Source organism: Rhyacophila brunnea, unplaced genomic scaffold (assembly GCF_057557595.1).
Source record: "Rhyacophila brunnea isolate RB1 unplaced genomic scaffold, BYU_Rbru_1.0 scaffold_20, whole genome shotgun sequence".
NCBI classification, from domain to species: Eukaryota; Metazoa; Arthropoda; class Insecta; order Trichoptera; family Rhyacophilidae; genus Rhyacophila; species Rhyacophila brunnea.
Window position 1 is genome coordinate 772324 of NW_028232860.1, and position 21520 is coordinate 793843.

Below are 21520 nucleotides of genomic sequence, written 5' to 3' on the forward strand. Positions count from 1 at the left end.
CCAATTTCTTTGAAATAATATAGATTATCTTTTTTTATTAAAGGGGTCCGCGAGCCATCAAACAATTTTTAAAGGGACCGCCACGCAGGAAATTTTTAAAAGTTTGAGAACCGCTGATTTAGATGAACAGCAATACAGCAAATAACAGTACATTATTCATATTATTAAGTATAACAGAATCTCACAGCGGGTCATCATCTTTTAATGCACCAATGTACAGAATATTAATTTTTATATCATTATTGATTCAACCACTTGAACCACCTACAATAGCCGCGCGGCTTAAGCGTCGGTCTATAGCGTCGTGGGTCCCAGGTTCGAATCCTGGATCTGACACCTACACGTATTGTTTTTTCGATTTGTGTATGTCAGTGTATGGAGCTAATAGGTTGAGCAAGTGGCTGACATCAATTTCTCATAAAAACAAAACCTGTTAATACAAACCTCCACCCTGTGGAGGCTCATAATATGATCTTATTAGGATCGGACATGGTCGGAAAAAAGAAAAGTTGATAATTAAATTAATAGTAAGTCATTTCGCATTGCAGATTCTTTCATAGCTTCACAGTTGTGTCCTGAGATTTATTTACATGTGCGGCACTAAGATAAAACATTTATACACTTAAAAAAAGTATTTACTCTTACAATAAGAGATATACCTACAATGAATCATCGTTTGTTTGCAATGGAGATTTTAGTTCCAAATTCGGCCGAAAGACATTGTTTTTTCATCCCTTTTTACATTAGTTATTCAGTGACAGATTCAACGTATAAAAGAAAAAAACAAGACATTAATGGACAAGAAAAAAAGTCACTTCTAGGTGGAACATAAGGGTCTCAATTTTTAACGAGGGTAGTTTTTATTCGTCCAATCTATTCAGTCTTTTCTCTGGATCAAGCACATATTGAAAAACAACATGTAAAACTTCTGGACACGGATTTCTTGTGACACAACTACTGAAGGCGATATTTAAATAAAATAAATTACCAATTTTTCTACATTGTGGTTGTCGTAAGCATTCAGAGCAGCCGGGACCAGATCCACCGGATCGATATCCAAGGCGGTGTTGGGTTCCCCCGGGGAGCCGCTAAATGCAAGCTTCGGTTTCTTCGTTGGCTGAACCGACGTAGACTGTCCATCTCGCTTTCTTTCAGAGGACGCTAATTTGAGATAAAAAAGTTTCTTTTTTCAAATCGACAAATGTGTAAACCTACATTTACATACAGTCGCACTTGGTTATTACGATCATGGATATAGCGAGATCTCGGATGTAACGAGAAAATATTCGTTGACTTTTTAGTTTATGATTTTCTCCATACTACATTTATTCACTTTCATAACCAGCTAATATCTTTTATACCAAGATAAAATGTCGATCGTTTAAAAACATTTCGCCCTAAGCAATAAAATCCGACCGGACCGGATGCCGCCGGAATCGGATTACGTTTATGATACTAGTTAAGTGTCTAAGTACCTACCAACCTAATTGTTGTTTTCGCCAACAACATTGAAAAAGTATACAAGCATATGGTTGAAATTGCAAGTAAAAAATCCAATGTTTGTGAAGTCACTAGGTACCCACCACCGTTCATTACAATAAACTTCTTTTGTAGTTTATGAATGAAATGCTTGTTTCGGGGAAAAATTCCAATTGCGTATTTTTGTTTGAATTGCAACTTTTTGTGTTATGTGACCGCTCATTTAAAAATACCTATTCTCTGATATAACGAGTAACACTTATAACGAGCGAATTCAGTCGGTCTCATCTTCCTCGTAATAACCAAGTTCGACTGTACTTTATTTCAGCTGTTTTGTTGTATTAATATAATTTATAGGAACTTTACACATGCGTGGACTTATTCCTCGTTATCAGGGATGGATTTACAGAGTGCGTGGCGTGGCAAACAGTAATGTTAGAAACAGACAATTACTATATGTGACCACACACAAGTTCATCGTAAGCTCAAGCCACAGGCAAAACATGTGCAATATCATTTTACTTAAATGTATCAAAATAATATGAAGTCACCTCACTCGTATCACGTTACACGTGATAGAATGTTATTTTTATTTTCTGTAAATTTCCAAAGTATCTCATATATTATGTGGCGTCTAATTACAAAAAGCGACAGGTCCACGATTCGATATTTGCGGGAAACAACGTTTTTATGTTTCAAGCTTCAATTATTTGTTTTAACGTAAGATTATTTTTTCCGTTGTATTCTATGTTGAAATTAGAACCAAATGGCAATTTGTATCAGCCGATAAACTCTAATGTGTAATAAATATAGGCAAAATAAAATCGGACATAGCGCTACTTGTACCTCACTTTTTAATTTATTCCGCATAAGGCACATATTTCCGTGGCACTGTCATGAGTTTACCAGATGCTACAGCATGGGAGTCACCACTTCCAATATTGAACGTTCCCTTATTGGTTGACTTAAACACGCGCGAAATCAACCAAGCTTTAAATAACATGAAACATGGACTTGGCGCTTTTTGTAATAAAAACTAATTTCAAAAAGACTTAAAATATTTTTTTTTGTAGAGTTTTGGAATTTATAGATTAATATATATTGTGTAAAGTTGTACAAAGAATATGTGCATATTTTTTTCTCGATTTTGATTTTGACCAAACTTATCGCTTATTGGAATTAGACACCTCATATCTTTGTTTACAATGGTTTGGAAGGAAGTCAAGCTATAAACGATAGGTAATTAAGACAATGTTTTTGTATGTTGTCACTTTCAGTATTGATTATTGCATCTTCTGGTGGTTGACATTATAACAATCTTTTACTGTTCTTCGGGTCAAACTTAATTTAAGTTTCGCAGATAAAGCATCCCTCATATTGATGCTATGTTTGGTAAATGTACCGCAGATGCAGTCATGAGATTTTATAACTTTCTTTTTAGACCATGGGTGGCCAACCCGAGGCCCGCGGGCCGCATGCGGCCCGCTGGGTGTCAACTTGTGGCCCGTGGAGCAGTGAGAAAATAAAAATAATATCAAATGCTGCCACTAGATGTGCTAATTTCGCAAATTGAGATTCGATATTGGCTTAAGATTTTAAAAAGCACTGTGTGCTTTTTGCTGCATTTGCAACGCCATTCTCCGTAGATGTGAATTTATTACAAAATTAAAATTACATTTACTTACAAATGAAACAATAAAACAATTTTTTTTTATTATTTTGCTTATTTTTTATTATTTAAAAAAGACTAATCTAATAAATATGTTTGATTCTCATTTTTGTTTTATTTTATTAATTTATAATACATATTTCTTTTTTGTTTTGTATAATAAAAAACATCGGTTGTGCGGCCCGGTAGGAAATCTCATTTTTAGAATTTGGCAAGGCTACTGAAAAGGTTGGCCACCCATGTTTTAGACCAAACCAAACCTAACCTACCCCAACCTAATATAATCTTAGTTTGTGATAATGATGCATAAAAATGTATGAAAATTTCAAATTTGAAATTAACAATTATTATATCGAAAAGCCTATGCGCCGACAGAAAATGGTAGGTATTTATTATAATTGTCTACATGGAATAAACTGTTTTCGTAAAAAAAAACTATAAAAGCTCATGACGGCATCTGCGGCACAATTGCCCTATTTTTTTCAATGTATTTATTACCTACATGTTTTAGAAATAAATCATAAGTTTCTTTACGTCGTTCGTAATAGAGGTTTCGAGGTCTGTTGAAATTCTTTGATGTACCCAAAGTGTATCTCTGAGAAATCTATTTTCTCACACGTATACGAAATCTACAGATGTGTATAATAGACCGTATCATTGTAATAATCAAATTAAATGAAATTGAATCAATCACCCGCGGCCGGCGAAACATTTAGGTTATGAAATAGTTTGTAAAGATGACCGACACAAAAATACTTACAACCCGAAGGTTTATTATGAAGAGATCGCTTTCCATCAGCATCGCGATTTAAAACACCAGTTGTTTTCGTTCCCAGTGCAAAGAGATCGGTGGGATACTGTGTCATTTTCCCTTTGCCGCCCCGACCCATGGAGGTTGGTTTGCTTCGATCCATTTTGACTGATTTGTATTGCGATTAAATCTGTATCAGAATTTCAAATCTCATTAAGAACGACACTCATTTCAGCTTAGGTAGAAATCTAATAATTTTCAGTGTGTAATGACATGGTAATAACATTGACATTCGTTCGTGTACAATAATTCTGTTTTGAAGTTTTAAAACCATAGAATATAGATTAAAAAATATAAAATGATTTTCAACCACAGACAATATGAAATTCATTATTATATTTTAGGTAGGTAAACAGATATTTTTATGTTGCAGAAGTCCAGAAACGATAATCAAAACATTTTTTTAATGAAACCTTTATTTAAAAATCATTAGATTCATACATACATAAAACAAAATATTATTACATAGATCACCGTCCGTTTATCGCTTTTTAGGATTTAGGTCTTAGGATGTCTAAAATGTATTATAATTGATTCTAAATAGTACATAAATTATACTTTAAATGTACATTTATCATATTTAAACAATCAAACATAAATAATGATGATTGTTGGATGAATTATAACAATTTGAATCTTTGTAGCTCATTATCTCAAAACTATGTCAATGTTAGATGGTACCAAAGAGATTGGACTCCTCCCCCAGAGGTAGCACACAAATGTCAGTGTGTACTCGTTTTGTGAGAGAAAGTTCTACTTCTCTGAAATTAGGTACACTTTGCTGCAAATGGGCCATACTTGGACATAAAAACGCCCCACTGAGTATTTTTTTTTATCAACACAAGCTTACAACCAATTTATGATAAACGTATTTTCATTAAAAAAAGTTCCCGCAATAAAAACTTTATTAGGATTCAGGGTAAGAAAAAATAATGCAAATGGATGAAAGTATTTTATTTTTAATAACACAAAAAACACAATAATATTACGAAAAATTATACACAAATCAGTTAATAGCCAATGGTTAAATATTGGAATAAGAAATATGGTCTTGTTTTTACATATTGTTCTATATAAAATAACATAGCATTATTGTTTAGATAAAACGGTTAAACAAAAAACACAAATAATTACAGTTAATTACAAACAAAAACAATATTATTATATTACCTACTTATTCACACATGTGTATTTTGAAAATATTTTATGAAATAAAAATATAGCATGGGTTCGTTTTTGACATATTGTGTATAAAATTACTTGTTTATACAAACCTATTAGAGACAAAATACAGGTAGGTATGTTGAAAATTTGATTATATAGTTAATTACAATATTTTATCTATTTAACTCACTTTTTTAACTCTCATTTAACTTTAACACTCATTTAACGTCACTTTCAGAGAAATGCTTCTCACACAGTAATGAATATTTAGATGGCACCCAGCTCTCCCGCCCGACTGCATCAATCCACAATTTCCGAAGAACTTCATTTTTCGGAAATCTGAAATAATTTAATTTATACCTATAACATTATAAAATTGCTACATATACTCCATTACATACTTCATATAAATACAATTTTTTGTTTGGTATTCTTAAAAATATATTTAACTCTGAAATGAAATATAAAATCTAGGTAAATAATGAATGTCATTAACTAGCACTAACAGTTTTTACTTTGAAAAAGACATCGTATATTTTGGGTTCAAAATAATATTATGCATACGGCCCTGGATTTTTCGCAATAAACAACCATTTGACGTTTGATGTAAAAGTTTTGAATTGTTATTGTAAAAGATCTTTTAGGAAAAACTATCAATGTATAAATAATTAATAGTATGCATATTGTTCCGAAATGCTGTTACTCATTTGTATTCTTCCATTAATAAACATTTGTTTACCGAATAATAACGTATAATACGTATAAATCGAGAGAATAACAATATCATATCCGCCATGTTGTTTTACCACACGAACTTGAAGAAGCTCCAGAATACCAACATTACCAACTGTCTTTCTCCGATTCGTATTTTTTAGTACATAAATGATAGCGTGTTCCCTCTCCAGTCTTTCAATCTCTTTGGATGGAACCATGTTATTATCAGGGGTCGAGTTGACAACACTGAAGTTACTTCTTGACAGTTTGGCGCTGTCAAAATTGACAGCTTTAATGTCGTTTCTAAAAAATATTTATAATCAATTATAGTGTGGCATATGACTAAATGACTGCACCATGAAAATTACTGTGGAAGCATTGCTGACTAAACCATTTCGTAACAGAACTTACGAAGATAGATTATGTATATTGAAAGATGGAAAACCTTTCGATACAACCTCAATTTTTAAGGCAAACAATTTGAATTCTGCTTGTCGTTCAATTGACTGGCTGACAAGAAGTGCAAGGAAGTTATATTGTTGGCCATGTTTATTATTTTCAAAACAGGAAGGCACATGGAATAGTACAGGCTTTTCTGATATGGCATCATTCAAGAAAGAGCAGCAAAAACACACTCTTGAAAAATCACACATAATACAAGCCACGCGCCTGAAAAATGTTCTAAGACTGATAAATAATACGACGCCATGTCGATCTGTCGAAGATAAAATGGCGATAAAAGCTCAACGTTGCAATAGAGAACGGGCAAAGATAATCACAGATGTGTTAAGAGGAATTGTGGATATTATTTGCACTCCAAAGAAGCTTGATACTAACAACAGAGTTGTAAATCATCATAGAAAGGCTTATAAACAGAGAAGGTATGATGTGTCTTACCGTCTTTGTAGATATAACCACTGCTAATCAATTAAAAAAAAAATTGTTGGTTTCGTTGTACATTTTTCACTACCCTGGCAAATACGTATACTGTTTTGAAACATAGGACTATGACTAGGACTGCATAGTGAATGAAAGCCTTAAATATTGTAGATTATACTTTTATTTAATGTCATTATTAAATTTTGATGTCAGAATTTGTTTGTCTATATGCATGACCTCTCACCTTAGGATGGTGGCGAAGGGTGGTGGTAGGCCGTTAAGATCAACATAAATAGTGCATACTAAACTTTGTCAGTCATACTTATTTGTTTACATTGAACTAAGAATACAATTTGCAGATGGTGCTGGTTAGTTTTTAAAATTCTAGAAATGGAAACACTAGAATGGCATCAGAAGACTAGGTTTCCCTTTTCTCTAGTATTAAGTGCGCTTGTCGTCCATGAAGGGGTTAATCCATAGATTGCCTTTATGAGGATGCTCATTTTCATAGTGATAGCGATTAACGTTTTGAACTAACATCTTTAAAAAATGTTGACTTATTATGTTTAAAATGACTTTATGATTTAAGTCAGCAGCAATTATGTCTCCCACGATGGCCGTGCGGCTTGAGCGTTGGGCTATAGCATCGTGGGTCTCAGGTTTGAATCCTGGGTCTGGCAAGTACACATATTGTTTTTCAATTTGTGTACGAGTCAGAGTATGGACCTGATCGTTTGAGCAAGTGGCTGACATCCATTTCTCGTAAAAACAAAATCTGTTAATACAAACCTCCAATCTGTGGAAGCCCATATGATCATATTAGGATCGGACATGGTCAAAAGAAAAAAAGAAAAAGAAGCAATTTAAAATTCTTGCAAATGTGGAAACATTTATATATCTTTTTCTTAAGCGTCGATGAAATTGAGCTACTTTACAAGCTGCTTGTCGGCGAGTTTAAAAGCGGGCGAGTCAGCTAGTGCGATTGTGATGATGACACACAAAACTTTCCACTCGTTCAGAAGCCAACAGTTGCGAACAATAGCGAGTTGAAACCATCATTTTTGGTACTACTTTGACAGGATGTATCGAGTAGTTGGTTTTTTTACCGGGAGGTCACCACTATAGCTCTACCGCGCAGACGCAGATCGACCCACACGCCACAAGCTAGCGTGTTGAAATCATGTGTTGTTGTTTACTTTTCTCGGTGCTCTAGCGCTAAAAATGAAATGGAACATAAATTATATTGTGAAATTTCTTAATATCTACCAGCAGTACCCTGTGCTATGGAATATAAAAGACAAAGACGATTGCAACACAAAATTAAAAGATGAAATTTTCAAACGTCTTTTTAGTGAACTTAATGAAAAGCAGTTATTGGGGGAATGGATGTGAAGCAATTGAAGGCTAAAATTAAATCTATTAAAGATGTACTTATATAGACATGAATTAAACAAAATTGAAAAAAGTAAGAAAAGTGGCTGTGGTACCGAGGAAATTTATTCGCTGGCATGGTTTAACAAAGGAAATTATTTGAATGAGGTTTTGGCTACAAGAAGCAGTAAATCAAATTTGGTGAGTAAAGTATATTTATTTTAATGTCTATTTATTTACAGATCATTATAAATACATTATTAATCAGACCATTATTCCAACTTTCTCCCATTGCCAAGGCAGGGGATGTTCTTCTGTAAAGTAAGTAGCATATGTTCGCCTGACTTCCTCAGCAACCCATCTGTAATTATTGCTGCCTAGATTATTAATAAGCTGCAGAATGTTGGCACTTTCCCTCCAGAGCCTAGGTGTTATATTCCCAGTGTTTAAATCCTCTCTATCCACTGCTTGTTGTGGTTGTGGTCTTTCGTAGCCAGTTATGAAGACTGCAAGCAGCCTAAATGACTTTATCGGTAGTTTCGGGTTACAACTCAATTAGTCTTGAAAATACTTTAAATCGCCATACAAGTATGCCAAAAGCATTCTCTACAACTCGCCTGGCACGGGAAAGACGATAATAATAACGGCGTATTCAGGCATCCCAAGAGTATTGCTTTCCATTGCAATGTTCAGAGTGCTATCTCTGAATATTGCACTGTCACTTGCTTGGCCATTTCCACCTACGTAAGTATAGCAGTAATCGGCATCAACCATAGCAAATAATATGATACTGTAGGTTTTTTTGTAATTGAAGTAGGCTGAACCGGAACATGGAGGTATTTTAATGGTGACGTGTTTCCCGTCGATGGCTCCAAAACATCTAGGAAAATTCTTTCCATTCATCAACTGTTTTAGGTACCTGCAAACAATAAAAGTAATAAATTAAATTAAATTAAAGTAATATTTTAAATAAATTGAAATCAGTCACAGTTATGTATTATTTCTAGGATCTGTCACAAAACAGTCAAGAAACAGTGCCAGATGAGGGCAGTGAAAGCTGTAGGGAATCTGTTGAGTCGGACAACGACAACAACTGCCCAGAACGGGCAGAACGCTGCAAGAACAAGTCGCCTGCAAAAATGAGACCACCAGCGACGCCAATGAAATGAGTTAAAAAACGACCAGCATCCGAAAAATATCCTTCTGAAATATCAGAAGTGATTCACCAATTGGACCAAATTGCACAGAATGGTGCTGAGGAGAAGCCGTATGACCAGTTCGGAAAGTTTATTGCATCTGAGCTTCGTCAGCTACCACAGCGACAAGCATTTTACTACAGCAGGAAATTCAAAACTCTATCATTCATTCTAAGCTATCCTCTTTGGAGCATGTGGCTTATTTAAGGCCGCAACAAGTTGTCGATGGTGCATTTTCCCCATCTTCTAACCATTCACTTGCTTCGCATCCTATCTCTTCAAACGACGTTTTAAGACAGGCTATGGTTAATACATTTGCACCAAGTATGCAGTAATACTATATACTGTAACTATACCTTCATCAAATACATTCTTACAAAAAAAACTGTTGTTAATTCGTAGTTAATTAATTTTCACTCACCTCAATAAATGGTTGAAGGGCGCGAGAAATCGCCGTGAGCACTTTGGGCAAAAACTTCGATATTGTTGATTCCGTAATTCAAAACAGGTATTCCAGAGACTTGAAAGAATCACCAGTTGCTAAATAACATAGTGTAACTTCCAGTTTTGTGACTACTGGGATTGCCATTCTCATTTTCCTATCGTCTTTTTTGAGCATTCCATCCACCATCTGCAGTAAATCATCAAAATGAGTACAGTTTAATCTCAAAATATTTCAATAAGCCACAGGATCTTCGTCCTTTAACTCTTTCAGTAAACTGCTCGATACACCATATTTCTTACGTCTTTCTATATATGATTTTACCCACACTTTTCTGTGCCTCAATTTCTGCTTTTCTTTTCTTTCTAACTCATATTTGATAGCATGAGCTAAAATAACGACTCCCGCGCGAACTACTTCCGTCGAGATTTTGTATGCTGACTGTATATATATATATACTGTATGTAATGAATTGTATTCGACTGCTTGTAGTAAAGTAGGTAAACTTGTTTTTGGCAAAAATGCTTGCCGAATAATGTTTCCATTTTAAAACGTCAAAATGAGTAGTTCGTTTTTACCGGCAGATTCGCCATTATCGCTCTACTGGCTACTGGGCAGACGCAGATAGGCAAACACGCCAACGTGTACCGTGTAAAACAGCTCAATGTCATCGACGCATTATACATGACTACCCTAAAGTATTAAAAATTGTATATATATATACATTTATATGTATTTTTTAACGACGATTTGCTTGCAATTTTTGGCATATATATTTTAAAATGGGTGACTAGCGGACTGGCGATTGGAAAATACTGTTTTACACTCTCATATTCGCAGATAAATGGTATTATTATTCACTGATAGTATTGTCATAAAGCTACAGAACGAGATCCTGTTCGTTTTCGTGTCTCAATTCACACTGACACAATCAGTCCTGACTCATTCTGCAGCACTGCATCATGATCACTGACTGCATATAGGCATTTTTATCATAAAAGGACCCAATGTTAAACCAACTAGTCACGCTTGATGCATAAAAATGTCATTTCTTTCGACCATGTCCGATCCTAATAGGATCATATGGGCCTCCACAGAGTGGAGGTTTGTATTGACAGATTTTTGTTTTTACGAGAAATGGATGTCAGCCACTTGCTCAACTTATTAAGTCCATACTCTGACTCATATACAAATTGAAAAAACAATATGTGTACTTGTCAGACCCAGGGTTCAAACCTGGGACCCACGACTCAATAGGCCAACTCTTAAGCCCCGCGGCCATTGTGGGCGTATTTAAGCACCATTTACATTGAATTGTGGAGTTTTTAGTTTTTGTAATTAGACAGCCCATATATCATATTATGTTTACGGGCACAATCCGTGTATAAAAAAAGGGGAGCTGTTAATTGAAATTGCGCCATAAATGCAAAAGCTGAGTCGTCGAGTGAAGTATCTGTACACATTTTATTCTTCTTAGTGGTAGCCTGTTGACTGACGATCCATAATAATATACTCTGCTTGGAACTTTGGAATTTACCTTTAAATATTTCAGTGATGCAGATCAATATACTGCCGGAAAAAATCGATTAAAACATGGACTAAAAGAGAAGCAAAAAAACATTAATGATCGTAAAACTACTAATCATGAGTTCAAGATAATTCCCATCGAATGGCTTGTACCGGTAAGCAGTATTTTAATATATAACTTACTTACTTCACCCATGTTATGCATATAATTAATAGGTATGTAGTTATCACTATAATTATAATAATCTAAATACTTGTAGAATTTATTTGCCAGATTGCAACACTAAAATCACTTATCAATAAAATAAATAGGTTTCATAACCACGGATATTTATATATTCATGCTCAATTTTAAAATGACAACAATATAGAATATAATAATATATTCTTCCACGATATTAATATATTTTGTGATCAAATCTTGATTTTTATGTTGTCAAAAGATATGGTATCATAACATCTTTCCTACAGAGACTGCATATTATTATTCTGGCTAAGTTCCCAAATATACCCCAAATTCTTCATTTTTAACATTTACATGGCATGTGCAATCTTAAGAATCTATACTTTGCATGCATACGTGATCATTAGTGGCCAGTGGCGAAGGGTGACTTTTGGAAAGAGGTAGGCTGTGGAGAAAGCACACTTGTTAGATATATTTACGGGAAATAAGAAGATAATCCAACATTACTACTGATGAATAGGTACACAAAAATCGATGAGATTTCAAAAGCTCACTGATAGTATAAAATTATGCAATTAATTTGAATTATGTATTCTCCTATACATTTATAAATACGATACGCTCAAAATATATTGTCATCTTTGAAAAAATCCGTTGTTGCGTATCTGCTCTATAAAAATTTATAATTTAACCCGTAAAACTAGACATTTTAAAATACTTATATATTTAAAATACAGACTTATGTACAATATCAGATTTCAACTGATATAACTGACTGAATACATTGTCTTAGTCTATGAATGAACTTACTGATAAATAAAAAGTCACAAGATAAATTATTTTATATTTTTAACAACAATCAATATTTATATGTGATTGATCCAATGACATTAATATGGAAGAATCATCTGGGAATAAAAATGACACTCACTTCTTTGTCGGGTCTGCCGAATGGCATAATCTGTTCTAACGCCATTACAATAAAGGTGATATTGCTATAAATTCCCGATGCTTTTAGTCGGGTCTGCCGAATGGTTCGGTTCAAACGGGTTCGCTCAAATGAACATTGACACTAGAAACACTATTCTAACGCCATTACAATAAAGGTGATATCGCTATAAATTCCTGATGCGTGATATCAAATCGCAAAATGGAAATTGCGTGACGTTTACCTATACATGTGCGAATGTCGCTGTGCGTGAATTTAATTGCTAGCTACTGTATTGAGTGCATTGTCCATTAATAATGTCATTGGATTGATCCCATAGAAATTATTTTTTTAAATTACCTTATTAATTATTTTGAATAAATGTCCACTTACGTAATATGTAAGCGCTCCTTAAATAGCTTAGCGATTTGTATGGGCCAAACCAGACGTCTTGAAATTATGAGAAACAAAAAAAATTTCGATTTACGCGAACGTAATCCAAACAATATGTGAAGCGAAACGAGATGTCGCTTATTTTTTTAAACATTCGAGACATGCCATAAATGGTGCTTATTGAAATAGGGGAAACGATCGTGAAATTAATATGTCAATTATACGATAAATGTCATTGGGAATATTGAATATATTATTATGTGATTATATATTTAATAATATGTCAATATAAAATTAAAAAATATTTTTCTTAAGAAGGTAGGCTTTAAATAATTTCCTAGTATGGAGTCTTCGCCACTGCTAGTGGCATATGTTGCCTTAACATGTTTTAGATGCAAATCTAATGACCTGTTTTTTTACAGCCTTTACGCGGATTTAAGGAAGCTAATCAAGATGAACCAGGCGATTCAAATGAGGACGAAACAAACTCCCACGTTGACAGAGATGCGTCACAACAGGATGACAATATAAATGAGAGCGTTAATTGTAAAGCTATCTTATCGAACGTGAAAGATGAAATTATCGACAATTGTTACATAGAGGTATAAAAATGTTTATTACTTCCGGAAATTTAAAACTAAATAAAGTACAATAAAGCCAGAACTTCGGAGCCATATAAGAGTAAGGTGACATGTGGCGAAGAAGATACAACCACAAATGTATGCACTATACAATGATCTAATGTATGAAAAAAAGGGCAATTCTGTTGAGGAAGCCAAGTCTCAAGGATCATTCAAGAAAGACAACAATTGTATGTTAGATTATTTAGAATATCGCTTATTTTTAGTGACCTTGGAGCCGTGCTGCAGTATGAGTCACAGCCGATTGTGGTCTTTCAGTGTGTTTTAATTTGTATTAATACCGAGGGAAGACGAAGAACTCACGTGTGAAGATCCTGTTCAGGTCCTGGTATTTTGGTGGGTTGAGAGAGCCATCAGGATGGACAGATTATATTAGGGAGAAATTGATAACACGGATATTTGATTTGATAACGCTCCGCGCAGAGCTGGGTTTATTCATTCAAAAAATTGAAGTCACACATGAGGGTATACATTGATTTCATTTAAAGGGATCTCAGATTAGGCACGACACTGACGTTATTTATTTTTGGGCTGATTTAATTAGGTACCTTGTGGTATGCACTATTTATTAAATTTCACGGGCACTTGTTATTTTTTAATTAAGAGATTTTATTTGCACTGCGATGCGAACCGCGGACGAGATGCTAGGATTTGTAAAATCCATTGTCCGCGGCATCGCCTCTGCCGCACGGCGGGCCAGAAACCGTTTGTTTATATAGACGTGGTGGTCGTTTTCGTACTGTCCACTTGTCTCGTATTTTTGAAAAATGCGTCCCTTATAGCGGATTGGCGAAACATGCGGTCATGGGGCAAGGGGAGGATTTGGCTCGCTAACGGGACTTTTACTTAGGATCTGTGGCCTCGGTACCCGCCGTATCAGGTATAATACCCTGCCCTCGACTACGCGTCGCCTAGCTGACGAAATGCGTTTTGCGATAATATTATTTTACAATAATTATGGGGGGGTATGTTTATGTTGTTTCTTTTTAAATTTTGGTTAGATTACTGATTTGGAATTTGAAACGTTTTCGTGCTAGGGGTTTCGTTTGGTCATAGTATATAGTTTCTTCTTTTTGTATTTCAGATAATGGAAAACAATTATCAAAAAGTTGAGGAACTGTGTGAAAATAATAAAGAAGATATGTCTTGGAATGCTGAAAGTTTACCTGTGAAACATGAAACTGTAACAATGGATTTTGAAGAACAATAATTACACAAATGTATGACAACAGACCTCCGAAGGTACTTCTCAAGAAAAAGAAATGGCTGGGAGATCAAAACTAGAACATTTCGTCACACCATTTTTAACTTACTGCAAAGTGGATTTTATATACAAACTCAGTATGACTGCAACACATTGTTTTTGTTGATGTGATTCTGTTGGCATTCTGAAAACACATGTAACACGTGTAAGCACACAGTATTGATACAAAATTATTGGCTGGAAAAAATATTTCTTGGTGCTTGCAACATACAGTACTCTCTCAGTAATTCGCCACCCCAAAAACCAGACAGGTGTCCAATTAGTGAAAGCGGCGGATTATAGTGCATAAATACAAAATATAGTAAAATTATAACAGGTATTTCGTAGTTTATAATTAAAATCAAGTATTTACTAAATTATACATATTTATAAACTAAATTTATTAACTAAATTTTAAACAGTAAATCACTTGACACAACCAGTTGTTCAGTGAGGCAGATATTCTTGAATGGCTTAAGATTCCTGGCTTTCCCTATGAGCAAAAGCTTCATTTCGTGTGTCCCGGTTGCTTTGGAGCACGGCATAATTGTGATGCGGTCCTTGGGTACTTTCCTGCCTGGTACATTACTTTCTTCGCGATGATTGTACGTTTGTACGTATCTGCGTTGTATACTTGTACATGGCGGACTACTGAATATGACAATCGAATACCGGTGAATTATAGAGCTTGATTTTGTGGTTTTAACTAGTAAAAATAACAGCAGATTATAGTAGTTGTCGGATAATCGATCGGCGGATTACTGAGAGTGTACTGTTAGACGTACTCAGGGTGAATTTTGCTGAAGTGTTTAGTTTATAAAGTCACCATTACCACGCACAGAATCCATACTATGCATAGCGTTCCGTTTAAGATCACAAAAAGCACAGAATATGACTGATAAACGCTTTAGTCCCATAAGTATTATTTAATTTCATCGTAATGAGGTGTGGCGCAAGTATTGGTAAAGCCAGAATGTGATAGACGTGGGTTTAGAGTTCCGCTCAGGACATTTATCTTTTTTCAAGATTTTATCTGATAGGTGTGTTTTTGAGGTGTTATTTATATCTAATAAAGAATGTTACATTCTTTAATCTTGTGAATAAAAAGAATAGACAATACAAATAATGTTTATTCAACATACATGATTTGAGAACACCTGTGAGGAAACTAGAAAAAAATACGACACCCAGCGGTATTTGAACCCGTGCCCTTTGGGATTCGCACCCATGTGCACTGACCGCTAAACTATGTGTGTACTATCTAATTGTGACGAAATTAACTAGCGGTTCTTAACCCGGCCGGCGCCGATGTCACACACCTTGTACAAATCGGCCAAATTCGCAATGCGCATGTGTATAAATCGATGTCACCGCGTCCATATTTATCATACGGGACTGATTTTTTCACGTAAATTTGGCCTGATTTGTCCTTCTCCTGCCACCTATGACATATTTTAAAAGCATTGGTTCTAAATATAAAATAATCACCAAAGTTTCGAACCAATTCGTACGGCCAAGTTTTGCCGGTCGACAGAAATCAGTTTGAACTGCGCGCCGCGACTGCGCAGTATACGACAGACTTTCAACCGAGCGGGCCATTGCGCGGGATTGTATTTATCGCATACAAGTTGAATATTTACCGCAATCGTTGATAAATACTTTTTTTGCTGTCTGGTGTACTTATCACATTAAAACTGGCATGATTAACTATTGAACGTATGATTTTATTTTACCGCGATTTTTAAAATACTTTTTGTACTGTCTACCGTGTCCCATTTTAGTGAATGTGAAAATTAATACTGATATCAATAACTATTGTGTGTGAGTTTAATGGTTTCTGTGATTTGGCGTTCCCTAATACTGTAGTTAAACATTTTAAAAACATTTCATAGTTTTATAGTGCGTAAATATGGAGGAAGAAAATGTGCGTACTAATGAGGAATTGGACTCAGATTATGATATGTCGGAAGAGGAATTGGAACAGCATGAGACTGATCATGACGTCGACGATACGGACTCTGACGAGCCAATTGAATTTTTGCGGTCGTGGAGAACTGGCCCGTATATTCCAATAGTTCACGAATTCAATGATTGTCGATCTGGCGTGACATCGAACGACTTGAACGAATCCTCTCCCGAATGTCTTTTCTTTGAACATTTTTTGAATAAAAATATAATGTCGGAAATAGTGAACCAAACGAATACATTTTTTAACCATTCGTACAGTGCGGGAGACCTTGGACCGAAATCGCGATCACACAATTGGACAGACACGTCAGTGCCGGAGTTGTATACATTTTTTGCCGTATCAATGCTGATGACTCGAAATAAGCACACGTCGATAGAGGAACATTGGAGTACCGATCCTTACCTGCATGCAGACATTTTTGGGAAAATAATGGCTAGAAATCGATACCAACTTATTTTACAAATGCTTCATTTTTCTGATCCTAGTGTGACCGCCTCAAATGATAGACTAGCTAAAATTAGATTACTGTTAGAACACACAAGAACAATTTTTAGGGAAACGATGATACCGTATCAGAATCTTTGCATAGATGAGAGCATAATCGTGTTTAAGGGTAGATTAATTTTTAAACAATTCATTCCTTCCAAAAGACATCGATTTGGAATAAAAATGTTTGTGATGTGTGACGTAATGACAGGATATATTATTGACTTTATAATTTATTGTGGGGAAGGGACTGACATACAAGACAATGAAAATCTCGGTATTTCCGGTGCGGTAGTGACAACGCTAATGAAAGACTACATCGGGAAAGGTCACACCTTATGGTGTGATAACTGGTATTCGAGTCCGGCGCTTTTTAAATACCTTCACTCTCACAAAACGAATGCTTGCGGTACAGTGAGAAAAAATCGTAAAGATATGCCAGAGTTCAGCAAACTGAAAAAGGGAGATACCGAGTCTAAGTACAATAGTCCACTTTTGGCTCTGAAATGGCACGATAGGAGGGATGTTCACATGCTATCCACCCTCCACGATGCATCATTTGGACCAACGGGAAAAGTGAACTATAGAACTGGCGAAAACATCGAAAAACCAAAATGTGTTATAGATTATAACAAAAATATGGGTACGGTAGATAAGTCCGACATGATGCTTAGCAACTTGTCGTGTATGAGAAAGTCGATCAAGTGGTATAAAAAGGTCGCATTCCACATGATCGACTTATATTTATTAAATGCTTTTTATTTATATAAATTTATTAAATGTGACAAAAAAACATTGGGCGATTTTCAACTCTGTGTAATAAAACAATTAGTGAACAAATATTGTGTGAGAATTTCAAATGCACCCCTGCCCAAGCCGACAGCGTCAACTAGCGATAATCCCGTACGATTATTGCCCAAAAGTGCAACGGGACATTTGCCAGAATACATTTTACCGACACAAAATACCGATAAGCCTAGAAGGAGATGTTTCGTATGCGGGAATTCTAAAAAAAATCCGAAAAAAACAAAACTCTCTCGCTATATGTGCCCAACGTGTGATGTTGCGTTATGTCTGTCACCTTGCTTTAAAATATATCACACGTCAAAAGAATTTTAAAATAGGTTTATTATTGTATTTGTTTTTTTTTTAATATCTGAGTTCGTGTTAATTTATCAATAATATTCAATAAGTTAAGTGTTTGTGTAGTTTAAATATATTAAAAGGGTCCCCTTTATATTTGTTTACGACTCAACCCGAAGACATTAATATGTGATTTATCGATATGCACTTGAAAATTAGTAACACTTCAATTCGTGGGAACGTAATGCACAAGTGTCGAAATAGTACACACCGCGCAGAGCTCTAACTATTGGCTACAAAATGGCGTCTTACGGTGAGTTCTTTCAAATTTGGATAGCATTCGTTTGTTCGAGTGTTTCTGATATTATAACTGATTTATTACGGTTTTTTAGTGTGTCGAAATTATTTTAATGGTTTTGGGTTCTCGACTGGAGCTGTGACATATTTTTTATTGCTTTTTTTAGTATAGAACAAAGACGATAATGAAATTCATGCGTAGTTATGGTGCGTCATACGATTTTTGAGGCAGGTGCCGGGTTAAAATTCTCACTGAAACATTCTCTAAATAATTGCATTACATATTGGTTATATATTTCGCACAGGTGTTTTCAAATTATGTATGTTCAATAAAGAATGTTACATTCTTAAATCTTGTGAACTATTTGTTGAATAAAAAAAATCGTTTATGTATTTAATGTTTATTTAGTTTGAACATTTTGACAAATGAGTTTTTTACTTTTTGACTATGTGAATTAAATTGTTGAGTTGTGATTGTGTTGGTGTCGAGTCGAATATTATGTCCACAGTGCCTAAGGGAGAATTTTTTATTATTGGCATCTGTTATTATGTACGTAAGTATTGGTCTCTCTTCGATATTTTGTCCACTACCTCTTTGATATTAAGAATTCTACTCTGCCTTATGTACGAATATCACATATATTTGGATTAAATCGTGAGTCTAGATTAACTCAAAACTTATTAATCGAATAATACGATTCACACCTTATGGTAAGCTAGAACTGGTAGAGTCGGGTTGTAACATGTATAGAAATAAACACAGTGCCCATGTTGGTAAATAAAGCATAATATAGAGAAAAGTGATGGCTCATAGATAGAGGTGTTTTTTGGTTTAAACGTAAAGTAATAAATAAAAGACAAATTATTTTAAATAAATGTTTTATTTTACAGGTAAGTAACCTAAAAGAAAGTATGATATAAATAATTTAATTATTACGCACAGATTAACATTTTTCCATCATAATAACTAGATTAAAATGATTTGAGGGATAATATTAGAAATAAGATATTTCATGACAAATCCGTTTTCATAAAAGAACTACATAGGTACAAGGTATACTACCCTCCACGTAACCTTGCAATTTGGAATAGATTTTTTTGAATTATTTGATGAAATCAGCCAATCAGGCACCTAGCATTTACTAACACACTAATACGCAGTGCGTATTACACACAAATCTTGTCACTGTGTAAAATTGCAAAGTTACGTGGAGGATACTCTAGTTTTAATGATTATTTTATAAAATTCTGTCTTATGTTATATTCTCACTGTCTCGCGTAAACACAAGTCTTATTGTCTGTTAAAATTACCATAATATAAATCTTATATACTATTTATGAATGATAACACAATCTTTGGATATGTCAATTAATTCTGTGTGCGAAAGGAAAAGGAAAATAAGTCTAAAAATATGAAAAATAGTTGAATGGATTAAATTAACCACAATGTATAAATATTACATTATGACAGTTTTATCAATGCTGCTGAATTAGAAAATTTTATCTAGAAATATAGAAATTCACATTTATGTATAGAGATATCGAACACTCAATCCTCTTTTGGCTCTCCTGAGAAGTAGTGATTTCTTTTTCTTTTGCACACAGACTCACAATGATTATTTAAATGGCTAACGATGAATAATTATTTTTAATGTACAACATACTTATTATAACTAAATAAAATAATATTTGATTGTCATTTGTTTCTGTTTAAACATTGCAAAATTGGAGATAAATTATATTCGTTGTTATAGTTGAAGGACCCGTAATAAAATAGTGTCAATTGCCATTATGGTTTATAGGTTCCTATGAGAATCCGCCTTAAGCGTTGGACTATAACGCCGTGGGGCCCAGGTTCGAATCCTGGGTTTGGCAAGTACACATATTGTTTTTCAATTTGTGTGTGAGTCAGGGTATGGACCTAATAGGTTGAGCAAGTGGCTGACATCCATTTCTCGTAAAAAAACAAAATCTCTTTATACAAACCTCCACTCTGTGGAGGCCCATATGACCCTATTAACGCTTTCGCTGCTGAATAGATAATGAGATTTTAATTGCCCCCTTTAAAATGCACGTTAATTACATCGATCGGCCGCCTGGTCATTACGCACCGTGTGCGTCTTCCGCGTCCAAAGTATTAAGATCGGACATGGTCGGAAAAAAAAATGAGAATCACCTCTTGGTGAAAAAAGGTTTCGTACTATGATATCTTATTAGCCAAAAAGATTTCATTAATTAAGGTGACGCATCAGTGAAACGCCAAATAATGTTCAACTGTACGCGCGACGAAAATTTGTACTTGCTTCGCATTCATTGAGAGAACGTGGAGTCAGACGCACGTCACTTTGCTGCGTGATGGCGACGGGCCAATTAATTCTAAAATCGTGTAAAGATGACTAAAAACTTTACCCATTTACTTTAAAAAGCAAACATGTCAATGAATATATTATTATTGATACTAATAGAATAATAAACAGAACATAAAATGGACGTATGTTGGATTTATATGAGAAATAATATTTCGTTTGACAGGCGTCATTTTCACCCGCGACCCGCAATCCGCACATCGCCTAGCAACGATCTTTTTAGACCGTGCCTCAACTAATGCATGGCCTTAAATATCTTGTGATAAAATTGTATCAAATCACAAATTTCAATAAATAAGTAATTTATGCAGATAATTCCTGTGGTTTCTTTTTAAATTTATTAAATTGGATGTTACATTTGAACATAGTTTAAATTTGAATTGTGTTGAATGGGGATTGACACTGTTTTATTTTGGAGGCTTCAATTGTTTTATAATTGTTTAGACATTGGTGAAAAGGCTAAAATAGTTATCAACTCGAAAATGGATTTGCAAAATTTTAATGTAATTATTTGACTATTGTAATATTGACTCAACCAAATAAATGTAATGCTTTCTCAATTAATGAATCACTTAACATGTTTGTAATTTGTATATTACATAATACCAATATTATATTTTATAATATGATAATTTATTGTATTTACTTATTCTGTTAATTCAAAATATCAATATACAT

The 21520-nt window shown here is 34.4% G+C and overlaps 2 protein-coding genes across 3 annotated transcripts in view; one reads left to right on the forward strand and one right to left on the reverse strand.

The window, feature by feature from the left end:
* The window catches only part of IntS1 (integrator complex subunit 1), a 59551-nt gene extending 55311 nt beyond the window's left edge, over nt 1–4240 (reverse strand). For both annotated transcript variants that reach the window (XM_085948445.1, XM_085948444.1), the window contains exons 1-2: nt 3909–4240; nt 989–1161 (exon numbers count right to left, since the gene is read on the reverse strand). In XM_085948445.1, the coding sequence (XP_085804571.1) occupies nt 989–1161; nt 3909–4062 (327 nt within the window). In that variant the 5' untranslated portion in view covers nt 4063–4240. The remainder of the gene's footprint in view (nt 1–988; nt 1162–3908) is intronic.
* A 1756-nt stretch (nt 4241–5996) lies between these two features.
* LOC147071042 (uncharacterized) lies at nt 5997–14859 on the forward strand. Its single transcript, XM_085948448.1, has 4 exons — nt 5997–6718; nt 11278–11407; nt 13180–13359; nt 14483–14859. The coding sequence occupies exons 1-4, from the start codon at nt 6195–6197 to the stop codon at nt 14606–14608; spliced, it is 960 nt and encodes a 319-aa protein (XP_085804574.1). The 5' UTR covers nt 5997–6194; the 3' UTR covers nt 14609–14859.
* Nucleotides 14860–21520: the final 6661 nt, after the last annotated feature.

What these genes read in the sequence shown, in the direction of transcription:
- LOC147071042 (XM_085948448.1), top strand. Translation starts at nt 6,195, where the DNA reads ATGAAAATTACTGTGGAAGCATTGCTGACTAAACCATTTCGTAACAGA. An exon ending in AAGGCTTATAAACAGAGAAG is followed by an intron (nt 6,719 to 11,277) that starts GTATGATGTGTC and finishes TAAATATTTCAG; the next exon opens with TGATGCAGATCAATATACTG. An exon ending in CCATCGAATGGCTTGTACCG is followed by an intron (nt 11,408 to 13,179) that starts GTAAGCAGTATT and finishes GTTTTTTTACAG; the next exon opens with CCTTTACGCGGATTTAAGGA.